This window comes from Hemitrygon akajei, chromosome 15 (assembly GCF_048418815.1).
Source record: "Hemitrygon akajei chromosome 15, sHemAka1.3, whole genome shotgun sequence".
Taxonomy (NCBI): Eukaryota; Metazoa; Chordata; class Chondrichthyes; order Myliobatiformes; family Dasyatidae; genus Hemitrygon; species Hemitrygon akajei.
In genome coordinates this window covers 60,460,916-60,480,012 of record NC_133138.1, presented here as the reverse complement: position 1 = coordinate 60,480,012, position 19,097 = coordinate 60,460,916, and the positions used below count along the sequence as shown (strand labels likewise).

The following is a 19,097-nucleotide window of genomic DNA, read 5'->3' as shown; positions in this document are numbered from 1 at the left end:
AATCCATATACACTACATCTAATATACTCTGCCATCATATTTGATCTACCAAAATGAACCACCTCATGCTTATCTGGGTTGAACTCCATCTGCCACTTCTCAGCCCAGGTTTGCATCCTATTGATGTCCCGCTGTAACCTCTGACATCCCTCCATGCTATCCACAACACCCCCAACCTTTATGTATTCAGCAAATTTATTAACCCATCCATCCACTTCCTCATCCAGGTCGTTTATAAAAATCATGATGAAAAGCAGTCCCAGAACATATCCCTGAGGCACACTCCTGTCACCAATCTCTATGCAGAATATGACCCATCTACACTACTCTCTCCAAAAAAGTAGTTCCTCCTCACGTCTGTCCGAAATTTATTGCCAACCAGAGAAAACCCCATTTATCTCAAGTATCTGCATATTATTGGTTAACCAATCCCCTATCCATGCAAATACCCTAACTCCAACTCCATGCATTCTTATCTTATGGATAAGTCTTCTACTTAGCGTTTTATCAAATACCGTCTGGAAATCCAAGTATACAATATCCATCAGATACACACTATCCACTCATCTAGTTATATCCTCAAAAAACTCCAATAACTTTGTCAAACAGTGCTTGGCCTTCCTGACTCCAATTTGATGGAATGATAGCTATTTAGATATCTCATTATTTCTTCCTCAGTGGTAATTTCAAGCATATTCCTGACTAGAGATGTTAAGCTAATGCTATCTGACTTATGATTACCTGCCTTTTTGCCCTCATCCATTTTTAAACAGTGGCCTGAAACTCACTGTCTTCCAATCTATCTGGCCCTGTCCTGAATGCAGAGAATTTTGGTAAATTATCACAAAAACCTCTACCATAACTTCCACTATTTCTTTCTTTCCAGTACCATGGGATGTGCTCCATGAGGACCAGGGGCCTTGCCTACTTTAGGCCCACTAGTTTGCTCAGCACTGTCTCTATAGTGATAACAATGGTATCAAAACCCTCACCTCCCATCACATTTATCTCTCTCTGCATGTTGGATGTGTCTTCCCAGCATGAAAACTGACACAAAATAATCATTCAAAGCCTCAGCCATTTCTGCTGTACCCAATACTAATTCCCTCTTATCTTCCAAGCAACCGACGTTCAGTTTAGCCACCAGTTTCTCATTTATACAATTATAAAAAAAAAAAAATATTTCCAAAGGTGGATTAAGTTACCAGATGTGACAGAAGCAGTTCAGATTTCTGATAACCAGAACAAAATGATTGGTGACTCTGGAATGATATAGGGGATTGGATTCAGTAGTGAGCTATTCACTATAGAATTTGAGCACGTGACTCTAAAGCAGATTCATCTTGGGGTCATTTCTAACAGAATTTGTGCATCTTTTAACCATACTGAGTTCCAACTCCTTTAATAATATCCTAAAGGGATTGGAGGGGATAATTAGAAACATACGTTTATAGACCACCTTTGTACCTACATTCAGCACCGATTTCTAAATTAATTACTTTGGAAGAATAGAGTTGTTGTTAATATGCATTAGCCTCATTGAAACTAATACAGTACATTACTTTGTGAAATGGATTTGTATTTGTCCATTTATCTAATTCCAAAATGCTCTCAGTATAGCTGTCACTCTATTCACCACTAATCTATGCCTCCTGGTCCATGTTTGCACAGTATTGAAAGGAAATAACGATGCAATGGTAGCTAAAGGTTATACAAAATGGATTGTTGGATTACAATCTAGGATTAAACACTCCAGCGATTTGTAGTGTTAAATGACGTGTTGTATTAATGCACAGGACAAGGTAGTACTGATGTTCAGCAGCAAAAAAAATGTAAAAAAATTGTTTTATTGAACTCGTACAAAATATCTATACAACAAAATGGCCATTGTGTAAATAAATAATTTTATAAATTATCAAACTGAAATCACTATAAATTGCCCCCCCCCCCAAACGGTATAAAAAGTGCTAAAATGTCGATTGCATCTTCGCCTGACAGTCTTCAGATTTGGACACAGTGCAATGGTCTGGTTGAGAAAGTTCAGTTTTCAAAAATGAAACTTCTGGTCTGGAGACCATAACCGAGAATGTCTACATTGAGGAAGAGTGCGGACACGACCTCTTAGCTTATTGTGCTTTATTTATTCCGGAGAAATAGTCTTTTCCGCACGTCAATATGTAGGGGAGGTCGTAATGGGACTCTGAAGATAACCCAAGGAATTAGCTGGCGAACGCACGGGCATGGTGACAGGAAAATTAAAGACAAATCGAGTTGAAGTATTGGAGGTATTATGTGAGGGACTGGCAGCCTCTGTCGAACAGGAAGGAGTGAATACTTGAGATTCAAACTGCAAAAGTTGTCCCATAAAGCTGAAGTTGGGGGAGATGACGCTCCTACGTTGTTTAACAAACTCGAAAGCTTCGTCCAGCTTCACCCGGTTGGCCCTCATGAGATAAGCCAGGCAGATGGTAGCGGATCGGGAGATACCAGCTTGGCAGTGAACAAACACTCTGCCACCAGTGTTCTTCACAGAGTCTAGAGAGAGACAAAAATAAACGCCCGATTTAGTACCAAAAAGCAGATATGCAATAAAATCTTTATAGTTCATTTTTTTAAAAATCCTATGGATTTTTATAACAAATTATCATAAACACAAGTGTTAAGGTAGAGGGCAAAATGGGACGAACTAATGCTAACAATCTTCAGATTTCGCTTCCGTGTATTCAGTGATAGGGAAATACTGATTACCCATCTTTTATCATTATTAGAGACTCTTTTGGTAGGCTGAAGTTATAACGTTTCAATTTGTTTGGATTAACTGTTTATTTTTATGAATAGAAGCACAAGCTCTTACCGATGAAGTCAATAGCCTCGAGGAACCAGGAGCTGATGTCTGCTTTGTGACTGTCCTCCACCGGGATACTTTTGTACTGATAATACTCCTCAAAGTGGTTTGGGCAGTTAGCAGAGACATTAATTAGAGCCGTAATTCCAAGGGCGTCCAGCATGTCCTTCCTTGACGCATGATAGGCACTTCCGAGGTAGAGGAAAGGGAGGATTTCAACAGGTCCACCCTGCGGAAAAACAAGCACTTGTCAGTTTCCCTAAAAAAAATTCCCATAATTTAATTTTGTGGAAAAGCCTCGTTAATAAGTAATCTATATTACAGAGACCTTTATGTTAAAAGGTTGATAATAATTCTTGCTCAATTTGTGAGGTTTAGCAATAACTAACCTGATCATAGAGCGGAGTGTCGCAGGAACTACAGCTTGGCTCCGCGCTGTTGGGCCGGCTGTTAGCGCTCAGAGGTAGCGACAATGGAGGGGGTGAGGGTTTAGTGCAAAAATCCGGATATTCCGATGAAAATGCATCATAGCCTCCTGAAATTAAACATAGAGAAACTAATTAATTCGCTGTAAACTTAAAATAGTTTCAAATTTACTGAAGCCATTTAGAATTCGAGCCACCAAAATATAACGCAACACATTTTATACGTTTTAATTCGTTTAAGTTGTAAATGCTTTACGCGGAAAAATGTGTTCGCCGGATAGGCACGTTATTGCAAAGACGAGAAGGTTTTGAGTAATATATTTGTTGTTAAAGTGCTTCAGGCTTTTTTTAAATGTTGTTACTCGAATAAAGCGAAGTTTGTGCTCTCAATGTACTAACCTCGGAGAAAGTTGATGCTTGCTCCATAGGATTCTCTACACAACGTGCTGGCTGCTAGGTGTACTGTGCTATCTTTTTTGAGCATGTTAAACTCAGAAGTCTTTTCATCAAATATAACAACGAATGAATAGCGGCCGGAGATCAAACTATTGCGATACTCTTCGTTAGGTACAATGTGTTCCAGTCCCATCGCTCCTTTAGCCCTTCGTTTAACTATAGTACTAAAGCGGACGTTGATTGAATTCAATATATGCGATGCGTTAAAGGCGAAGAAAGAGCGACAATCCAGTAGCAAACATTTAGAGGCGTCTTCTTTCAGAAGCTGTCCCAGAGTTTCATTATCAACACTTGAGATTTCCATCATGACCATAATTGCTGACTTAACACAGTTGATCCTCAAGAAGCCTCGCTTCTGCTGATAGCAAAGCTGCTTCTTGAACTATCCTCACGCTTTGCTTCCGAACTGAAGATTCTGCCCTTGCTCTGTCCCGGCCGCCTTTTTATAGAGGATTTTGTGAATGAAATTGACGCGATCTGTGTCACGTGATACAATGTCGTGACGCACTCGGCGCCTGATGGACTTGACACGCCTTGTCCTTGACGTGTGCCAAAGAGGCACGTCACACCCGTTTCAATGCTAAATTGTAAATAGTGTACTGTAACTTCAAACCAGCTGACCCGAACCCCGCCGTGCCAGTATGGCAACTAACAGAGTACTTTGAAGTTAATGCATTGTGATACTATGTATAGTAATTAGTAAATTATTATTGAAAACATTGTAGAAATCACACGTCCTTAAACCTCTGTAATGATTAACAGTAGTTATCCTTTTACATAATCATCGGAAGTAAACATTCGTTTACTGATTAGTACATTAATTTTGGTGTGGGTTATGCGCGGTGTTAAACTTTAATCATGTGTGCGGTTCGAGGTGGTGGGCTTAACGGCATTGGATACATACCGTCCAGTCGACGCAAATGTGCTCAGGCACTGAAGGAATGAGGTAATGCAGTACTCACCGCACAAGTATGGATTTACCTGCCATTTCCGCAGCTTTCAGATTTGCAGGCTCTTAAAGTGAATGTTTCAAAATTTTCAAAAACACTAATCATACATTTTTCAAAACTGACTGGGCTATCTTTATGATCTACAGATTTGATACAGATTGAAGTAAAACATTTCGTACGTAAGCTAAAGTACAACACGTTCTGAATGAATAGTTCGATCACGCAATTAAAGTACTTTTGAATGGAGAGCAACCCAAAAGCGTTGAAAGAAACGTTTCCCACAGAAACATGAAATGAGTTGTATTTTAAATGTGTCAATTGCTCTTCATAATATATGAAGCAACTGCGGGCATAGGACTTTGCGGGCATGCTTTTGATTTGTGAACTCCGAATAAAGCTGCTGTTGTAGAAATGGTGTCACCAATAATATTAACTATTCAAAACGAGCGGGAATATCTTCGAGCGTTATAAGCGACGTCAGATTAAAAATAATTATGCTAATTAAAAACTAAAATCCTTTGTTTTTAAAACTTCAATACAGAACTAATTTTAGGTTTTATGCAGTTTAATTTAGTCAAAATTGCACCCTTTTAAGGATTCATAGTATTTGCGACAGTTAAATAATTACGTATGATGTACAGTACACCACAGTAACAGGCCCTCCCGGGCCAACGAGTCCGCACCGCCTAATCCAAGTACTCCCATGTGACCAATTAACCAACCTATCTACCCGTATGTCTTTGGAACGCTGGAGGAAACCGGGGCACTCGAAGGACAACGTACAAACTCCTTGGACAGTGGCAAGAATTGAACTTGGGTCGTTGGCGCTGTAATGGCGTTAAGCTAACGCTAACCCCAATTCAGAGTCTGTGTCTGATCTGACTTCTGACAATTACTGTACTTGATTCAATATTATGTTATTGATGTCTGTATGGGGGGGGGGGGAGAGATGAAGGAATGTGCAAAACTGGTAATAATAGCAAAAGACAAAACTATTTGAGTACCCAGTTTGCCTAAAATTTGTATTTTATATCTTACATGTTATAAAAGTTGTAAAGGCAACTTTACAACTGAGTTATGTCTTACATGTTATAAAAGTTGTAAAGGCAAAGTCATAGTAAGAGACTTTAACTTTTCCGATGTTGACCAGGACTGCTTTGCTGAGCAATAAGTAAAATGCATTCAAGGTGTTTCCTGAAGCAGTGCGTAGAGTGCAGAACGGGAAAAGGCTATACTCGATCTTATCTTGGGGACTGAGGACAGATGAGTGATTTGAAGAATCTACGTAAACATCCTTTGGAAATAGCGACCATAGTTTAATGTACAAAGTATCCATGGAAGTAGATTAAGTTACCAAACTGTGGTCACTGCTGCCAAAGGATTTCTACATAGATTCTTAAGTCACTTGCCTGTCCTCATTCCCGACTACCCTGCAACAGATAGTGAGGACTGCTGAAAATATCATTGGTGTCTCTTCCACCTCCCCCCCCCCCCATTCAGTACATGCACCCCCAGTGGCCACTTCATCTAACATAGTGGCCACTGTATGTATGTTTGTGTTGCTCTAGCCTATCCATTTAAAGTTTTGATGGGGGGGGGGGGGGCATACCTTCAGAAATGCTCTGCGCACCACTGCTGTAATGCCTGGTTATCTGAGTTACTGTCACCTTTCTGTCAGTTTAAACTAGCTTGGAAACTCTTCTCTGATCTCTCTCATTAACAGGGCATTTACTCCCACAGATCTGCTATTTACTGGATATTTTTCTTTTGTTATGCACACCATTCTCTGTAAAGTTTAGAGACTGTTGTGTGTGAAAATCCCAGGAGATCAACAGTTACTCAAACCACCACCAGCAACCACTCTATGGTCAAAGTCACTTAGATCACGTTTCTCCCCCCACTCTAATGTTAGGTCTGAACAACTGGACCTCTTGAGCAAGTAAGTATACACGCTTTTATGTACTGAGTTGCTGCCACATGATTGGCTGATTAGATATTTGCACGAATGAGCAGGTGTACCTAATAAAGTGGATACAGAGTGTATCAGAAGTGATTCCAGCATTGTCAAAGTCCCCTCCCATCCTTCCCACAACCTTTAACTTCCTGCCGTTATTTCAGACATACCTGTATATCCACATCCAATTTATTCAGTGGCATAAAATATAACCTTCGCTCCATCCACCACAAAAGGTGGGCTTCCTCAGTAGTCAACTTTTAAAATTCTACTTCCCATTCCGACATGTTGGTCCAAGGTCTCCTCTACTGCCATGATGAGGCCACTCACAGTTTTGGAGGAGCCACAACTCATATTCCATCTGGGTAGCTTCCACCATGACAGCATGAACTTTGATGATTCTAACTTAGACCATGATACCATAAAACATAGGAGAAGAAACAGACCACTCAGCCCATCAAATTTGCTTTGCCATTCCTTCATTGCTGATATGTTATCCCTCTCAATCCCATTCTCCTGCCTTCTCCCAGTAACCTTTGATACCATTACTAGTCAGAAACCTATCAAACTCTGCTTTAAATATACTCACAGCCGTCCGTGGCAATGAATTCCACAGATTCACTGCTCTCTGGCTAAAGAAATTTGTTCTCATCTCTTTTCTAAGTGGACTCCCCTCTTATTCTGAGGCTGTGATCTCTGGTCGTAGACTCATCTACTACAGGAAAAAATCCTCTCCTAATCCACTCTGTCTAGGCCTTTCAGTATTTGATAGGTTTCAATGAGATCCCCCTCCCCCCATTGTTCTAAACTCCAGTGAGTACAGTCCCAGAGCCAACAAATAGTGAATGAAGACTGACGCAATACACTTACTATGTTTGTTCGCCATCTCTTTCTCCCCCATTACAACCTCTCCAGTGTAATTTTTCAGCAGTCTAATGTGACCTCTTACCTCTCTTTTACTGTTTATATATTTATAAGATGTTTTTTGTATCCTTTTTGATATTATTGGCTAGCTTACCTTCATATTTCATTTTTTCTCTCCTTATAGTTTTAAAAAAAAATCTTACTTTTTAAAATCTTCCCAATCTTCTAACATCCCACTAATTTTTGCTATATTATATGCACTGTCTTTTGATTTTATGCTATCTTTGACTTCCCTTGTCAGCCACTGTTGCTTCATCCTCACTTTAGAAAACATCTTCATCTTTGGGATGTATCTATCCTGTGCCTTTCGAATTACCTCCAGAAACAACAGTCATTGTTGTACTGCCACCATACTTGCTAGTGTCTCTTTCCAATCAATAGTGGCCAGCTCCTCTCTCATCCCTCTGAAATTCCTATTTCTGTAATAATGATTCATCTGAATGTACTTTCTCCCTATCAAACTAGGTGAATTCTATCATATTATGAACACTGTCTCCCAAGGGTTTCTTTACCTTAAGCTCACCAATCAAATGTAGTTCATTACACAGCTCCCATGCAGAATTGTCTTTCTCTTAGTGGGCTCAACCACAAACTGCTCCAAAGAGTCATCTCAGAGGCATTCTACATATTCCCTTGGGATCCACCACCAATCTGCTTATTGAAGTATCCCATGGCTACCATAAAATTGCCCTTTTTAAATGCCTTTTCTATTGAAATTTATATCCCAGTTTATGGTAATTTTCCTGCCGCACTTTTCTCTTTTTCCATTCCCTATTTTCCACTGCTCTCCTCCTTAAGTGTCCATCACCTCCCTTTGGTGTCCCTCCTTCTTCCTTGCTCCCCTCTTTTCAGATTCCTCCTTCTTTAGCCTTTTACTTCTTCCACCTATCACTTCTGAGCATCTCACTTCATCTCCCACCCCCTCCCACTCCCACCCCCACCCACCTACCTTCCCCCTCATCTGATTTCAACTATTACACCAGCATGTACTCCTTCCCTTCCTCCCATCTTACTCTGGCTTCTTTCCCCCTTCCTTTCCAGTCCCAATGAAGGGTGTCAGCCCGAACCATCAACTGTTTATTCCTCTCCATAGATGCTGCCTGACCGGCTGAGTTTCTGCAGCATTTTGTATTGCTCGTTATTCATCTATTACATTATTTATTCTTGTAACTTTAATTTTTATGTTTTGCATTATCCTGCTGCCACAAACCATAACATGTCAGTAATAATAAATCCGATTCTGATTTCCCCACACTATTCCCATCTCTCTCAATTCTCTTAATATTCAAGAAATGTATCAGTCTGTATTTTGAAGCAGCCCAGCAAATAAACCTCCCTAGCTATTTAGATAGATAATTGCATGATTCACTGCCCTCAGACATTGTCCCAATCTGAATGACCAACTCCCACATCGACAGTGATGAAATGCTTTGAGAGGTTGGTCACGACTAGACTGAACTCCTGCCTCAGCAGGGACCTGGACCCATTGTAATTTGCCTATCGCCATAATAGGTCAATGGCAGATGCAATCTTAATGGCACTTCACATGGCTTTAGATCACCTGGACAACACAAACACTTATATCAGGATGCTGTTCATCGACTATAGCTCAGCATTTAATACCATCATTCCTACAATCCTGATCGAGAAGTTGCAGAACCTGGGCCTCTGTACCTCCCTCTGCAATGGGATCCTAGTTTCCTAACCGGAAGACCACAATCTGTATGGATTGGTGATTACATATCCTCCTCGCTGATGATCAACACTGGTGCACCTCAGGGGTGTGTGCTTAGCCAACTGCTCTACTCTCTATATACACATGACTGTGTGGCTAGGCACAGCTCAAATACCATCTATAGATTTGCTGACGATACAATCATTGTTGCGAGAATCTCAAGTAGTGATAAGAGGGCATACAGGAGTGAGATTTGCCAACTAGTGGAGTGATGTCACAGCAACAACCTGGCACTCAATGTCAGTAGGATGAAAGAGCTGATTGTGGACTTTAGGAAGGGTAAGACGAAGGAACACATACCAATCCTCACCGAGGGATCAGAAGTGGAAAGAGTGAGCAGTTTCAAGTTCCTGGGTGTCAAGATCTCTGAGGATCTAAAACTGGTTCCAACATATACTGTATAAGTAGTTATAAAGAAAACAAGCCAGCAAATATATTTCATGAGGAGTTTGAAGAGATTTGGCATGTCAATAAATACACTCAAAAACTTGTATAGATGTACTGTGGAGAGCATTCTGACAGGCAGCATCACTGTCTGGTATGGGGTGGGGGGTGGGTGCTGCTGCACAGGACCGAAAGAAGCTGCAGAAGGTTGTAAATCTAGTCAGCTCCATCTTGGGTACTAGCCTACAAAGTACCCAGGACATCTTCAGGGAGCGGTGTCTCAGAAAGGCAGCATCCATTATTAAGGACCTCCAGCACCCAGGACATGCCCTTTTCTCACTGTTCCCATCAGATAGGAAGTACAGAAGCCTGAAGGCACACACTCAGCGATTCAGGAACAGCTTCTTCCCCTCTGCCATCTGATTCCTAAATGGACATTGAACCCTTGGACACTACCTCACTTTTTTTTAATACACAGTATTTCTGATTTTTGCACATTTTTAATTCATTCAATATACATATACTATAATTGATTTACTTATTTATTATTATTATTTTATTTAATACTTTTTTCTCTTCTATATGATGTATTGCTTTGAACTGCTGCTGCTAAGTGAACAAATTTCACGTCACATGCCGGTGATAATAAACCTGATTCTGATTCTTATCTGAGACTGACTCCTGGTTCTATGTTCCTTATTTATGGGATGCTTACAGTCAACTTCCACCTTGTTGAGTCTTTTATAACTTGTGTATTTCAATGAGGTCACCCCTCACACGTTCAACCTAGAGAATGAAGATAACTTTTGGCGGGCTATTCTTTTCACTGCCTTTACCGTATTCCTGATCACTAGACTTGCTGCCACTCTCTGCTGCTTTATCTCATAATTTGCTGCTGCTCACAGGTCACACTTCTCTGTCAATCTAGTTTAAAACTACCTTATGTAGCACTAACATATTTACATGCAAGGATATTTATACCTCTCTCTTCAAGTGCCAACTGTCCCTTTGGACCTATCACCTCTACCTCAGAAGAATTCTCATGGTCCAAGAATCTGAAGCCTCGGACCAGCTCCTCAACTGGAACTTCATCTGGCCCATCTATTTCTGACCTTCCTAACACGGGACATGAGTAGTAATCCAGTGATCAATACTTTCAAGATTCTGCATTTTGGCTTCTTACCCAACTCCCTGTACTCATTCGCAGGACCTCAGCCCTTATTCCATTCTTGTAGATATGGGTACATATGACAATGGCCTCCAGCTATTCATTCTCACCCTCAAGATTTGTTTGCAGGTGCTCAGAGACATCCTTAACCTTGACACACAGGAGGCAACCTGGTGACTCTCCTGCAGTATCAGAATCTCCAGTCTATCCCCCTTATTATCAGTTCTTCTGTCACTAACACCCTGTCTAACTGCATCCTTCCCCTCCGAGCCTCAGAGCCAGGGACCTGACTGCTAGCCCCTGAAAGAACATCCCCTTCAATCATATTCAAGGGTTAGTAAGGGAAATAGATTCAGGGGACTGTCTATACCTCTTACTTTTCTTGAGGGGGGGGGGGTTCACTCACCTATCTGATGCCTTTACCTTTGGTGTAATTCCCTCAGTAAGAGTCTTACTTATGAAGTTGAGGTTCTCAGCCTCCCAGATGGTCCTGAATACATTCAAATCCAGCTACAGCTCCTTGATTGGATCTATCAAGAGCTGCACCCGGAAGCACTTCTCACCGATGTAGTCATCAAGGAGACCATGAGGTTCGCCAACTGCCCATATCTTACAGGAGAAGCATTTTACTACCATTACTGAAAAACCACCTACACTGAATCACGTATGAATGAATGAATGAATGGCAAAATAAGCTTTACTTCATTTTATCAGTGCCCTTTCACCCAAGCTTCTTAAGATAAGGCCTCAAATCTCGAATCTCACAACTTCTGCTCTCTAAGGCCATTCCACCTAACCTTACCTTCCTTTTATTGAATGAAATGTCGCTAATTAGCCAATCATTGAGACTTGCCTTTTCAAAACTCCTGTTCTCACCAGGACCACTTATTCAGCGTTTTCACACCACAGCTGCCACCTTCTTGTAGATTTTAATGGCATTACTACCACCTACTGGGTTGGAGTGTGGAGCAATGAGACAGGAAGTATACCTACTAAATCCCCCCTGCCAAAAAAACCCTCAAATAATATCAAGAAGTTTAAAGCTTTTCAGAAAGTCAAATATGCACTTACGTACATTATGGTGGCAGTGATATCCTAATAAATTTCAACGGTTAAACTCTGTCAGTCCCAATAGTCTCAATTTAGCAATTAGATGTTTCCTTCGCACCTCATAGGAACTGCATTCAAACAACATATACAGAACCGTTTCTTGACAAGTACACTCCCTAGAGATGCCAGTGTTATGCATATTAATTCTGAACAGGGAATTATTCAACCTAGTATCTCTAATACATAAATGTATAACAACTTCTCTCTTTTTATATCCATCTTCCAGCTGAGTTCCCACCATCCTCTGAATTTTATATAAATGCTGTCCTTTCTTTTCCTTATGCCAACTTTGTAGCCACAGTAATTGAATAGACTTTTAATTAAGGCTTTCATCTCCAACTTATGCTAAGGAACTACATTTTTATCCTCAATTTTAAGTGATGACACAAAGGTTGGAGGTGTTGTGGATAGTGTGGAGGGCTGTCAGAGGTTACAGCAGGACATTGATAGGATGCAAAACTGGGCTGAGAAGTGGCAGATGGAGTTCAACCCAGATAAATGTGAAGTGGTTCATTTTGGTAGGTCAAATATGATGGCAGAATATAGTATTAATGGTAAGACTCTTGGCAGTGTGGAGGATCAGAGGGATCTTGGGGTCCAAGTCCATAGGACGCTCAAAGCAGCTGTGCAGGTTGACTCAGTAGTTAAGAAGGCTTACGGTGTATTGGCTTTCATCAATCATGGAATTGAATTTAGGAGCTGAGAGGTAATGTTGCAGCTATATAGGACCCTGGTCAGACCCCACTTGGAGTTCTGTGCTCAGTTCTAGTCGCCTCACTACAGGAAGGATGTGGAAGCCATAGAAAGGGTGCAGAGGAGATTTACAAGGATGTTGCCTGGATTGGGGAGCATGCCTTATGAGGATAGGTTGAGTGAACTCGGCCTTTTCTCCTTGGAGCGAAGGAGGATGAGAGGTGACCTGATAGAGGTGTATAAGATGTTGAGAGGCTTTTTCCCAGGGCTGAAATAGTTGCCACAAGAGGACACAGGTTTAAGGTGCTGGGGAGTAGGTACAGAGGGGATGTTAGGGGTAAGTTTTTTTACTCAGAGAGTGGCGAGTGTGTGGAATGGGCTGCTGTCAAAGGTGGTGGAGGTGGATACGATAGGGTCTTTTAAGAGATTTTTGGACAGGTACATGGAGATTTGAAAAATAGAGGGCTGTAGATAAGCATAGTAATTTCTAGGGTAGGGACATGTTCCGCACAACCTTGTGGGCTGAAGTGCCTATATTGTGCTGTAGGTTTTCTATGTTTCTAAGATTTGTTTTGTTAATCAATCATGATTTTCAAAAACACTGAAAAAATTTGAGCCTTGTTCATCTTTTTACTCATCCTAAGAACATAAATTACGAGAATTCTACAAGAGGAAAATTCCAACTACATTTCACCAAAATAGAGTTGAATTCTACCAAACCCAAGTGTTTGCATTACATTACTTCGAAACTCTGCAATTGTGTCCGAGTTATAATACATTCCGTTAAAATAATGGGTGTCAATGTGTTATCTCTGATTACATTTTGAGTAAGAAATTTGTGGATTCAAATCCAGTTCTTGCGACTTGAGGATTAATATCCATGCTACAGCACAGTTCAAAAGTCTTCAGCATCTGAAGTACCTGTACAAAGTGTTAGTTTTGGTTGACTAGGTGTTAGCAGAATTGCCTCTGCCAAGAACACAGAGTCTATTCAGCATTACAGTCCTCTCTGGCTCTCTGCTTTAACCTTCATCTCATTTTCATGACAACACCACAGATCTCAGTTTTGTAAAACGGCAGGCAATCGATTCACCAGTCTTCACTAGTCCTGATGAAGGGTCTCGGCACGAAACGCCGACTGTTTACTCTTTTCCATAGATGCTGCCTGGCCTGCTGAGTTCCTCCAGCATTTTGTGTGTGTTGCTTTGGATTTCCAGAACCTGCAGATTTTCTCGTGTTGGTAGAAATTGGGGTCACTTTTTCTTGGAATTCCCATCAGATGCAACAGCTCATGAACACAAGTCTCTGCAGATGCTGGAACTCTAGAGAAACAAACATAAAATGCTGGATGAACTCAGTAGGTCAGGCAGCATCTAATGGAAATAATGAACAATAGAATCTCGGTCCGAAACGGCTACTGTTCATTCCTCTCATTGATGAAACAACTGGATTGTATTTTCAGACCGGAATAAGACCAGCGACCTGGTTCTCAGCAGCCAATAGCAAAATACAAAGCGTCCAAGAGTGACGGTGCATCCGGGCGATTGCCGGCGGGTTCCCGAGAAAGTTATTCACTTTACCACTCGTAGGAATTACAGTTATTGAATTGATTTCCAGCGTAAGCCTCCGTGATGGCATTCGACGTTAGGAGGTGAGTGCATCGGTATTTATTTCTTGCTGAAGCGAGGTTGGCAAAGGATGCAAGGGAATATTGCCTCAATTCGGGGCAAGTTGCTCCCTTGTCCCTCCTGCACGATTCATTTGCTGCAGCCCGGCGGGGGAAGCAGCAGCTAGAATTAGCTTTGCACTCCTCTGCTTGCAACCCTGAGCCGGGCTTCACTAGGGATTTTCGAGCCAGGCAATGCACCCTTCAGGATTATTTCTGAGATGTGATCAATGGCCTTGCAACGGTTCTTTTGCTTGAGTGGTCACCTACCCCCAGATATGTGACCACTCAAGCAAACGCATTCCTTTCATTTTAATCACCTGGGTTTAAAAATAACAATACACTCCACAGAATGGTGCACTTCCAGTGTTTTGTAGAATGAATTGTTTCTCCATCTTGCGGGTGATCTTTGAGGTTGATTACATTTAACAGTATTATTATAAGAGCAGGTTTAATTTATAACACGTGGCACACATTGATTTGTTCCAAGCAGGGTCCGGCTCTACCCGGAAGCATATTTTTCTCCGCTCTAAATCACAGCTTCAGAAAGGAAACGTGTTGACAGTCACTGGGTAGTGTAGGAATTTTGCTTTCACTGGCAAGGATTCAGCTGTAATGCTTTAATATCCATTTGGTTAAAATCTATTATATTAGTTCTATAGTATTTTACTTTGGATTTTTTTTTCTCTGTTGGTAAAATAGGATTAGAATTGATCCTGATTCTGCACCTTAAATTTATCGCTTTTCCTACAGACTTGTCTGGAAATCTCAAAACGTATTTTGGATTATTATTATTATTATATTCACAGTGCAGACATATAATGTTTCAATTAGAAGTACTTAAATTGTGGGTTTGTTTTAAAAATGGCAGAGTTGCAGATAACGATACCAGCATTTTGACAAGGTAATACTGACCTATTTGTTACTGGCATTTACAAAATACACTCACATATTTGTTTTGGGAGAGTGAGATGAACGTCTTAAATTACATAAATATTTAACAAAATTGTTTCATACCTGCTAAAATGATATTATCTTGGAGCTTCTGGTGTGAACCATTTGCTATCTTGCTCCAGTTGCTAGCTATCATTTGTCAAAATGGACTAAAAAGGTGTCCTTGACCCATTGTCAACTCCAAGAACAGGTATCCGCAGCCCACTGATGTCTTTTACTGGTAAGGCAGACTGACTCCCTGGACCGCTGTGAGCAATCTGCCTTGTCCACCAGTTTCCTTTATTCACCTGACCCTCTGTGTGCCAATACCTCCGCATGGTTCTTCCTTGTGCCCTAATTATTGCCTTTCATGCTCCTTGCAGACTGGGCATCCAGAGCAGTCAATGTGGGAATAGAGTGTGGGAGTGTAGAATGGAATGAGAAGAGCCACGTTTGACGCTGATAACCTGGGCCAGAGTTTTATAGCAAAGGCTAAATATTCCAAAATTTACACTTTGTTAAGCAATGTAGATGATCTGAACCCTAATAATAGTTGGTGAAAGTACAGACAGTGAATGATCAAATTATAAGAACAAAACAAAGATACATTGCTCTCAATAAGGCATTTAAAACCTTTTGAATTCTACAGATGATGGGCAAAAGGATGGTGCATTTAATATAAGACCATAAGATATAGCAGCAGAATTAGGCCATTTGGCCCATCGAGTCTACTCTGCCATTTCCTCATGGCTGATGCAACTTCCCTCTCATCCCCAGTCTCCTGCCTTCTCTCCATATTCCTTCATGCCCTGACCAATCAAGAATCTATTAACCTCTGCCTTAAGTATAGATAAGGACTTGGACTTCACAGCTGCCTGTGGCAAAGGATTCCACTGATTTACCACTCTCTGGCCAAAGAAATTCTTCCTTATCTCTATTTTAAAGGGACGCCCCTCTATTTTGAGTTACTTTGTCCCCTGGACTTAGACTCTCCCACCATAGGAAACATCTTCTCCACATCCACTCTATCAAGGCCTTTCACCATTCGACAGGTTTCAATGAGGACACCCCTCATTCTTCTGAATTCCTGTGAATACAGGCCCAGAGTCATCAAACACTCTTCAGGTGCCATACAAGATACGAGAAAGCATGGCTGCTTAAATATTGGCTAAGGATTGGAAAAATATTCTGCTTGGAGCTTGAAATGAATATGCCTCACAACTAATTTATTAAACTTCCATAAGTGAATGTGTTACGTATATGCTTTTACATTGTATTTTTGTGAACATTAGTTTTCAGTCTTTTGTGTCCTTCCATCAAGTAATTCTCGGATAGGCAACTTAAGTAGGAAAAAATATACAGTAATAAATTTTCAGCAGTTCTGCCATGAAAAAGGCATCATAATGACATGTTAAATATTTCTATTTTTCATTATTGAATATAGAACTGCATTGCATTTTAATGCCGTGTCATTCAATGGGAAAAGATATAGCAATCTTATAGTGTTTTTGTAGAAGATAAAAAAAATGTGCTGAAACCTAGTATTGGATTAGATTATTCATTCTGTAATATCTGTACTAGTTTTTATGTTGTTGCAATGGACACTTGTTTTAGTGTGTAATATTTTTCTGGTTCATTAATTATATATAATGTCTAATAATTTTACCTTTGGGTGACAGTTGTGAAAAGCTTTCAGGACTTGATGTGGTTAAATAGCATTAACATTTATGGTATGTGAGTTTGTTTGTTGTTCGCTTCAGCATACTTTGATTATTCTTACATGTATTTGCCTAGCAAAGCAGACCAACAGATTTAAGTAGTATAGTTTTTCATATTTTTATCTGATTTCTGAGAATACAATTGGGTTCTTGGAGAAGAATTGGTTTCCATGATTCAGCATAGTTATTCAGGAGGTATTAAATGCATTAAGAAGGTCTGAGTGGCACTTAATGCTTTTTTTTGTAATACAAGGGCTCCCAGAGGACCACCCATTTAGAAAGTGATATTTGGTACTTCTGGGGGTCCTTTATCTGGTATCTATATATTAAAATGGTAATACAATTAACATTTTATATTGTCATGGAATATATTTTATGAATTGATCTGTACTGCATCAGCGATCTTGAGATATGACAATTTGAATTTCATGAATGTGCACTAATTTTATAAACTATTGTGCATTACGTTAGAGTATTTGCTTTGCATGAATTTGCTGACATGAACTGATTGGTCGGTATAGGTACAGTACAGTACTATTTATACCATGCAGTTAATTGTGCTGGTATATACGTAAAAAAAATGGCACCATTGGATGATTGTTTAGCTAATAGGAAGGACGTTTAACATGAGTGCCCAAACTTTTTTACGATGTATTGTTTGATATGGTGCCACTTTGTTCAATTTGTTCCATTTCAAAAATGGAATGTTGTCCAAAAATGGCAAAAGTGAGTCAAGGGTAAAATTCACCTTTTCCATTCTTGAACAAAATTCCATTGTGACCAACGGTATTACAGTATCCCAAAAGCAATAAGGGGATTGTTTGAAGAAATTTTAGGTGGAGGTTGTTGATATTTTTTGCATAACCTCATGATACAACTGGTGCATATGGAGACTAATGAAGAATCTCTAATTGCTAGTAGTGATGAAGCATTGTTTGTTCACCTTTCAACGTTTATAAAATTATTGCTAGTGTGAACCAGAGAACCATGAGCAGTTTGCAACAGGAAACAGTTGCAAACCAACTGTTGCAGGAAGCATAAGGTTGTAATAGGTGATTTTGCCTTTCCACATATTGATTGGGACTCCCAGACTGTAAAAAAAGGCTAGATGGGATCAAATTTGTCAGATGTGTTCAGGAAAGTTTTCTTAATCAATACACAAGAGGTCCCAACTAGAGGGAGTGTGATATTTGGGAATGAGACAGGGCAGTTAACTGAAGTGTGTGTAGTGTTGGATCTAGTAATCATAATGCCATTAGTTTCAGGATAATTATGGAGAAGGATAGGTCCTGTCCTCAGGTTGAGATTCTAAACTGGAGAAAGGCCACTTTTAATGGTATCAGAAGGGATCTGGCAGGTGTAGATCGGGGTAGTTTTTTTTTAGCAAAACTCTGCGTGGTAAGTGGGAGGCCTTCAAAAGCAAAATTTTGAGAGTACAGAGTTTATATGTTATGGTCAGAATAAAAGGCAAGGTTAACAGGGTTTAGAGATCCTTGGTTTTTGAGATCTAATGAGGCTGGCTAAGAAGGAGGTGCATAACAGGTATAGGCAGCAAGGAACAAATGAGGGTCTTGAGGGGTATAAGAAACACAGAGCATTTAAGGAAATCAGGAGGACTAAAAGAAGGCATGAGGTTACTCTTGCAGACAAGGTGAAGGAGAATCCCAAAGGCTTCTACTGATATATTAAAAGCAAAATGATAGCAAGGGATAAAATTGACCCTCTTGAAGATCAGCGTGGTCATCTTTTTTTAAAATTATGGAACGCTTCATGAATTTGCGTGTCATCCTTGCGCAGGGGCTATGCTAATCTTCTCTGTATCGTTCCAATTTTAGTATATGTGCTGCCGAAGTGAGCACACGTGGTCATCTATGTATGGAAGCAAAAGAGATTGGGGAAATCTTAAATGGAATATTTGGCATCTATGTTTACGCGGGAGACGAATACAAAGTCCATTGATGTGAGACAAAAGCAGCAAGTTCATTGACTGTATATGCACTTCAGAGGAGGAGGTGCTGTTTGTCTTGAGGTAATTAGGGTGGATAAATCCCAAGGGCCTGACAAGGTGTTCCTGCAGAGCTTCTGGGAGGCATTGCAGGGGACCTATCAAAAGTATTTAAAACATGGTTAACCACA

The 19,097-nt window shown here is 40.3% G+C and overlaps 2 protein-coding genes and 1 non-coding gene across 5 annotated transcripts in view; 1 reads left to right on the top strand and 2 right to left on the bottom strand.

Annotated features, from left to right (window-relative positions):
* Positions 1-1,831: 1,831 nt before the first annotated feature.
* dusp1 (dual specificity phosphatase 1) lies at positions 1,832-4,154 on the bottom strand. Its single transcript, XM_073067658.1, has 4 exons — positions 3,670-4,154; positions 3,235-3,380; positions 2,855-3,074; positions 1,832-2,535 (listed from the first exon to the last, which is right to left on the bottom strand). Exons 1-4 carry the CDS (start codon positions 4,037-4,039, stop codon positions 2,171-2,173), a joined length of 1,101 nt encoding a protein of 366 aa, XP_072923759.1. The 5' UTR covers positions 4,040-4,154; the 3' UTR covers positions 1,832-2,170.
* Positions 4,155-4,569: 415 nt separating this feature from the next.
* The window catches only part of ergic1 (endoplasmic reticulum-golgi intermediate compartment 1), an 86,403-nt gene continuing 71,875 nt past the window's right edge, over positions 4,570-19,097 (top strand). Inside the window, exons 1-2 of one of the 3 annotated variants that reach the window (XM_073067661.1) lie at positions 4,570-4,672; positions 14,107-14,295. In XM_073067661.1, coding sequence (XP_072923762.1) covers positions 14,276-14,295 — 20 coding nt within the window. In that variant the 5' untranslated portion in view covers positions 4,570-4,672; positions 14,107-14,275. Of the gene's footprint in view, positions 4,673-14,106; positions 14,296-15,098; positions 15,215-19,097 lie in introns of those variants that run through there. The other 2 variants (XM_073067660.1, XM_073067659.1) reach the window with 2 other exon arrangements.
* Positions 18,714-18,820, bottom strand: LOC140739627 (U6 spliceosomal RNA). Its single transcript, XR_012101697.1, has one exon. It is a non-coding gene; the product is annotated as a U6 spliceosomal RNA (small nuclear RNA).

Excerpts from the sequence above, each read along its gene's own strand:
- dusp1 (XM_073067658.1), bottom strand. The coding sequence starts at position 4,039 with ATGGTCATGATGGAAATCTCAAGTGTTGATAATGAAACTCTGGGACAG. Across the intron at positions 3,381-3,669 it reads AAGCATCAACTTTCTCCGAG|GAGGCTATGATGCATTTTCA; the intron begins GTTAGTACATTG and ends GTTTAATTTCAG. Across the intron at positions 2,536-2,854 it reads CGAGGCTATTGACTTCATCG|ACTCTGTGAAGAACACTGGT; the intron begins GTAAGAGCTTGT and ends GTCTCTCTCTAG.